Source organism: Leuciscus leuciscus, assembly GCF_965113295.1.
Source record: "Leuciscus leuciscus genome assembly, chromosome: 14".
Lineage (NCBI taxonomy): Eukaryota > Metazoa > Chordata > Actinopteri > Cypriniformes > Leuciscidae > Leuciscus > Leuciscus leuciscus.
Window position 1 is genome coordinate 23,588,038 of NC_138738.1, and position 6,873 is coordinate 23,594,910.

The following is a 6,873-nucleotide window of genomic DNA, read 5'->3' on the forward strand; positions in this document are numbered from 1 at the left end:
TTTTTACCTGGGGGCAGTAATTATCGGAGTCTGGCGTTGTTCTGAACGTGCAGAGTAGCGAACTTGAACCCTGAACAGCTGTGGGGATTTCATCCTCATGTCTGGCTGAGGGAATTTCCACGATCCTTGTGGCTTGGCATTCTGGCTCAATGGATTTGTGCGGCTGGAGGGGGAGGGGTTCGCGCACCTGAGCCCAAATTTGTAGATGCTTGAAGTCCAACAAGGGTTCAAAACGGTCCAGCAGGTCCTTGCCTATGAGAAATTGATAAGTGTTCACAGGGGAAATATACACAGGGTGGACTACGCTCATAGGACCGATTGCCAGGTGAATGGGAGCTAAGTTCTTTAGCTGGATGTCGTTCTGGCTGTATGACTGCACGTTCAGCTCACAAGTGTGGAATTTAAGAGTTCGGTTTTGTCTTTGCGCTTCACACTTGAGTTTTTGAAATAGTTGAGCAGAAATTAGCGTTAGGTCAGAACCTGTGTCCACCAGGGCTTCGAGCTGCATTTCCTTTTCTAAGGTGATGGTTAAGTACAGTTTTCGTGCCACTCCTCTCTCAATGAGGTTGCCCAGGAGTTGTGGCATGGGCTCTTGTGTGTTGATTGACAAGCAGTGGGGGTAGGTCTCTAGTGTCTCGTTGTTGGTGCAGATTACTAGGACAGCGCTGTCTGGCATTTTGTTGTGAGAGCTGCTGCAGTCTTGTGCAGGAAGTGTTGTTGTCAGCTGGAGGGAGTGAGTTGAGCTGTCATTTGGTGATGCAGCAGCGAGTTCGATAGTCTTTGGTTTGACAGCAGTGTTTTGCGGGGCTGTCAGTTTGAGGGAGTGAGTGGAGCTGTCATTTTGTGATGTGACAGCGAGTTCGATAGTCTTTGGTTTGACAGCAGTGTTTTGCGGGGCTGTCAGTTTGAGGGAGTGAGTGGAGCTGTCATTTTGTGATGTGACAGCGAGTTCAGCAGTCTGAGGTTTAACACTAGTTTCAGGTGGGCTGTCAGCGTGAGGAGCATTGGTTTCAGGCCTGTGGGCTAGTCATGCGGTGTCTGGTTTATCTTTGTCTTCCTTGTGAGGTTTCTTTTGGACAAGATTTCTCAGTGCTCTTATGAGTTCTGCTTCTTCGGGCGTGGCTGCACTGTTTCTGTCGGGTGTGGGCTCCATTTTGACTTTACCGTTGTCATGTCGAGATGGGTCCCTTGGCCGTTGATCTGGGCTTGTGGTTCGGGGAGATCGGGGTCGGCCCCTTCTGGGGTTGCGGTCGGCTTCCCAGCTGCCTCCGCCTTTTTGGTTGTGGGGGAAGCGATGCCGGTCCCAGGATCCACCGAAACGATCATTTTGCGGCCTTGGGCGGACACCTCCCCGGTTTCGCTGTCCTCTGCCGGCTTGGAACGGTCGGGACTGTTTGTTGCCGGGTTCGTAGTTGGCAGGCTGTGCACCCTCCAGGGCAAGTTCTGGACCGGGCGCAGCGACGGCACACACTGTGGGGTATTTTACAGGTTTTTCAGACACAGTCTTTTGTTTTACGTACGCTTTGTGGGCCAGGTCACGTAACTGTTGAATTGACAGGGTCCGTGGACAGACTAGAACGCCCAGGTGCGCACTTTGACTTGGGTGGAGATTCCGCAGAAAAAGTGTTTTGAAACTCACGTCCTCTTCCATGTGTGCCTCATTCCTCGGTCCGAAGTAGGCGAGCCGCAGACGTTCGTAGTAGGCTTGCGGCGTTTCCAGACGAGCTTGTTTGAGGTCCATTGCCGCAATGATGCCTTGGTCCGAGTCTGGATCAGAGAATTCACGGATCAGGGCTTGTCGTAATTGTGGATAGTTCGTTTTAACGGATTCTGGCTGGCGATCCAGGAAACTTCTCACGATGCGCCCAGAAGTGGTCCGAAGGAGATATAACTTGTCCCAAGTCGTGACATTGTCCACAGTTTGCAAGTGAAATTCAATATCGGTTAAATAAGAGTGCACGTCGTTGCCACCTGCTGGATTTGGGTTGAATGTAGGGATGTTTCTTGCCAGCTTGTCCAGTTCTTTAGAGGCTGTGCGGTGACTGGTGGCTCGTCTTTCCGGGACGGGGCCAGCAGGTGAGATAGTGTCAGGACGTGGGCTTTCCTCTTCTTCTTTAGCTTTAATAGTTTGGCTGTGAAGTGCAGGTTCGCGGGTTAGGAGAGACGGGGTGGTGTGTGTCTCCCCCTCCCGCTTATCTTGTAGGTCGTACACATGTTTGAGTTCACAGTGGACCATGTCCAGCTCGCCCTTAAGCTCATGTCTTTGTTGGATGAGCTCGTCAATTTCAGCTCGGGCTTTCTGCAAAAATGTTTCACAAACTTTGACTCTAGCGTCTCTGTCCGTTAATTCTGTGCGTGCTCTTGCTAGCAGATCCTCTCCACGTAGCAACTTGGAATTTAGGGCAGCCGTAGTCTGTTTCTCCGCCTCCACTGTCCTGTCCGTGTCCAGACGCAGGTCCTCCAGGGCCTGCTGTAATCTTTCCACTTCCTGTTGTAGTCTTTCCACTTCCTGTTGCAGTCTTTCCACTTCCTGTTGTAGTTCCGGGTGTGTTTCCTCCTCAGTTCCCAGAAGTAGCTCGTCCAGTTGTTGTTGTGCCAGCTCCTTTTGTTTGCAGGCCTCCTTTAGCTGAGTCTTTAGTCCAGCGGTGTCCTTTTCCAGCTTGGCTTTGTCCTTTTCCAGCTGGGCTTTGTCCTTTTCCAGCTTGGCTTTGTCCTTTTCCAGCTGGGCTTTGTCCTCCTCCAGCAGACGTGCCTGGGACACCAGGTAGTGAGAGAGACTCCCGATGAGGCGACTCCATTCTTTTGAACTGTAGGCCTGCGTGGGGTCCTGGGACATGATCTGGTCCACGTTGTTGTCCAGTTCCTGTTGGGTCAGGAGTTTTGGGTCACCGAAGTCTTTGGATAGACAGCCGGAAGTCATGGCGGACAGCCACGCTTCTAGGCTACTCCAGTGAGCCGCAGGGCTGGGTGAGCGCGACATGTTGACTCACTGTAGGCGAGAGAAAACACAACACACACACACACAAGAAGGGCCAATGCAATCGTGTCGTGAAGCTAATAAACTATAGGACGGTATGCCGTCTATAGAACTTTGGGCTAACTGACTTTAGACAGTTAGGCGGGTCAGCATAGGACCCGGAATAGAGACTGTTCAGTTGTCCCTCTATTACTTAGCTTTTTGGGGTCTCGTTGGTGCACTGAAAAACAAGTTACCACAGAACATGCAAGGCCCGAGTAGGCGAGGATTTGAAGGGGAGGAAGAAACAGAAATTGAACACAAAAACAAAAACAAAAATATCAGTGATTTGATCTGGGCTGTAATTTGGACACTAATAGCACAAAGGATGTGCCTTGGGGGAGATATTTAAGATTATGTGGCTTATAGTGGGAGGCAGAGTTTTCTTTTTTTTTTCAAATGATTTAGTCTTACCTGAAATGGACGGAGGTCGCCCCGGCCGGCCCTCCCCGAGCGCGGTCAACCTTCCTGGCGCCCCGAACACCTGGCCGCCGTGACCTTGGATTCTCCGTTACTCTGCTCACGGACACGACCCCTCAAACAGGGTGACTTTTAACACAATCCTAGTAGTTCCGGAGATATCAACCAACCAAACGCAATGCAAAGGTGGGTGCGTCACAGAACGGTGGCAGGGTCTGCCTAGTGTTTGCGCAGCGGTCCCAACAATTGACTCTTGCGTCGGTTTTTATGGCTGACACTCCGAAGCACCGGATTGCTGAGGTCACGCACTGCGTGCCGCCGCCCGTGGCAGAGGTAAGAGAAACTCAAGGGTCACCGCACGGTCAGTGTCGGAAACGTCAGTCGGGAGACTCACCCACAGAGGTCAAACCGGGACTTTCCTAGTCCACTGCAAGTGCTGAGATTCTTGCCTTTAAGAGCCACAACATGGAGTGAAACAAGGGACTTTAAAGTGAATTAAGATTTCTTGCTTACACCAAATGGGTTATGTGGTAAAACAATAATAACAAAATAAAACTTCGTAGAGGAGAGAAAAAAATAAAAACAAAGTAAAATTAAACCAACCTTGAAGCGGAAAAACCGAATTAAAGGGGTGTATGGTCTTGTCAGTTAAAGGTGAAACAGAAGAAGGTTAGCGGTTTCTCGATGTAGGTGGAAACAGGAGAAGCGGTGCGGTAGACCACTGTAGTGGTTTAATAGAGCCTCTAGGGGGCGCTCTTCCTCTCGTCGGTTCGCCTTAACTGTTGGACACACTTAAACTTTTAATTCAAAATTGGCTTAAAATCAAATCCAAATAATCCTGGGGTACCTTAACAGAGAATTCGAATGGTTATTTATAACAATCAAACAACACTTAAGTTATTTTGTAATGATTACAAACTAATCATTCGAAATCAGCATCTATGGAATGAAATTCAACGGAGTAAATTTGTAGAAAGCTGACTTGGACAGGGAGCTTCCACTAGGGGGCTCTGTCTTTCTCAGGGGTATGATGATTGGGAATAACAAAAAAAAAATTTCCTTTTTTTTTTTTTTTTAGAAATGGAAGGATTTCAACAACAAAATAAAATAATCACTATAACATTGAAGTTGTTATTAAATGATTATTTAAAAATGGGAATAAACCCAAACAGAATCATCAAGGTAGATTTAGAAAGGGAAAACACAGCAGGGTATAGTGGCCCTGAGGAGAAGAGGGATAGTTGACCTGGAGGGGTGTGGCCACGTGGGGCACTGTCCTCTTCCGGGTGAACTATCAGTGCTTTTGGATTGAGACACCCTATAATTTCCGGTTTCCTTTCTGGGAATTTAAATTCACAATAAACTGTCTCAGTCCAAAATACAAGGGTTGTTTTAAACGAACTTAGCGAGCTGTAAATACAAATATGTATTTAAACAGCGTCTTAGATACTTACGACCGCGAATTTATTTATTTATTTTTTTATCACCAAAAATCAAGGCGGAAGGAAATGGCCGACGGGTGTTTACCCCGTCGTCGACCACGCGGTGGCAGTGTTGCGCTTACGCGGAACAAAGACACGAGGTGGTAAATTTAAAACATGAGAACAATACACGCCTGTAAGATTGACTTCAGCGATCGCAATTTCACGCGTGCAGGCCTTTTACAAACACAAAAATCACACTGCAAATAAATTCTTTAAAAGGTCACGCAGACCTTTTGCAAACACAAAAATCACACTGCAAATAAATTCTTGAGAGATCACGGCGGATCTTTTGTTTCTGTTCTGTGCAGAACTATAACGTGGGTTTCTTGCTGGTTTAGCAAAGCCAGTGGTTTAACCCGTAAGTGTCGTTGCTAGCGACATACAATAGAATATATTCTTTCTGACCGGAGTAGCTTACTTTGCTCTCGGGGTTTATAGAAATACCGGTAACAATGCCTGATGGACTCCTTTGTTCCAACACAGGTATTAAAACAGAATTACATGTACGGTCAAGCAAAAGAGATGTTTATTTTCCTCTAATTTTGGACTCGCAACAATACTGTAAACTTAACTGCAGTTTTTCTCCACGACCAGACTTAACTGGTGGGTTATGGCTTTTTGCCCTTTGATCAGTTTTTCGAGTCGACTTATTCAGTAATTCAATACTTGTTCAGTAACGTTACAAGATTCAAACGCGCACAAAACGTTAAACTTTCAAAAATCACACATGAATATCAAATTGCACAATTTGTATCAAAACTGAGTATGAGAGTGCCCGCATTCAAAAAAACAATATTTATGTAACAACAATGACTTTGTGTTGGGGAATTAATTAGCTCAAATTAGCGGTAATATTCATCAATGTGAATATGCATCTGTTGCTTCCATAAATTAATTTATTCAAATTAGGGAATAGGTCAAAATCTCGGCTTGTATCAGCGATTACACAATTACTTGTAATAATCACTGATAGAGACGGGTAGCATTTACTCAATTTGGGGGAATTTGAGGTAGAAGTTGAGTTTGTTCATTTACCATGCAGACTGGCAGTCCAGCGGACAGAATGTATACTTTATGAACGGAAATCGGGCGTCTTTAACACTGATAGATAACACTTTCTTGTGGCCACAAAGAAGATAATTATCTCCGTGTTTTAGACAATTTTAGGTTTCTTTTAAGAATAACCAATCGTAGAGCTTATAAGGTAAAATCTGCACTCATCAGGGACTCAGAATTTGAAACAAAACAGGCAAACTTAATTCAAATGATTTAACAAAGTTTATTTACACAAGCTAGCGATTACACAATTATTTTAAATCACGCATGAGTAAAAATGCATAAACAAAACAGGCAATATAACGATCGTAATACAGAAATACAACAAAATAAAAAGGTTTTAGAGAGAGATTTGGGAGAGAGAGAGAGAGAGAGAGAGAGAGAGAGAAACTCAGCGAGAGGAAACTAATAGTTGAGATACGAATGATTTTAGGTGTGTGTGTGAAATGTGGAGATGGTAGCGTTTGTAAGGTGGGTGTGTCGCTCCGTGAGCACGTGGTAGTGTGTTTATCTCGGCACACGTGGGTGAGAGTATGTGTGTGTGTGTGTGTGTGTGAACGTGTATGTTTGTGTGTGTGAAAGAGAATTTAGAGAGAGAGATAGAAACAGTTTAGTCATTCACCACAAAACCCCAACGTTTCTCAGTAATATTTAGACAACTTTAAACAGCATTTCCTTCAGATTGCAAATTTAAAAGATCTACGTTACTCTGTTTGAAAGATCGGCCTTCCTTGGGTGCGTTCGTCTGTGTTGGATAAAGACACCTGGATCACGTGGTCACAGCGTTCTGGTTGCTATGGCGACTTGAAGCGAGCGAAGACTCAGCAAAGATTATCTTTAGCCTTAAGTTGGTTTTGTGGGTTGGTTTCAGAAGACTATACTGAAGTAATGATAGTT

At 45.7% G+C, this 6,873-nt stretch overlaps 1 protein-coding gene across 1 annotated transcript; it reads right to left on the minus strand.

Annotated features, from left to right (window-relative positions):
* Positions 1–964: 964 nt before the first annotated feature.
* On the minus strand, positions 965–5,088 carry LOC309513729 (uncharacterized protein). The gene is made up of 2 exons (XM_082189710.1): positions 4,040–5,088; positions 965–3,885 (listed from the first exon to the last, which is right to left on the minus strand). The coding sequence occupies exon 2, from the start codon at positions 2,978–2,980 to the stop codon at positions 1,028–1,030; it is 1,953 nt and encodes a 650-aa protein (XP_082045836.1). The 5' UTR covers positions 2,981–3,885; positions 4,040–5,088; the 3' UTR covers positions 965–1,027.
* Positions 5,089–6,873: the final 1,785 nt, after the last annotated feature.

Bases quoted from the DNA above. Each gene is read 5' to 3' on its own strand.
- LOC309513729 (XM_082189710.1), bottom strand. From the start codon at position 2,980: ATGTCGCGCTCACCCAGCCCTGCGGCTCACTGGAGTAGCCTAGAAGCG.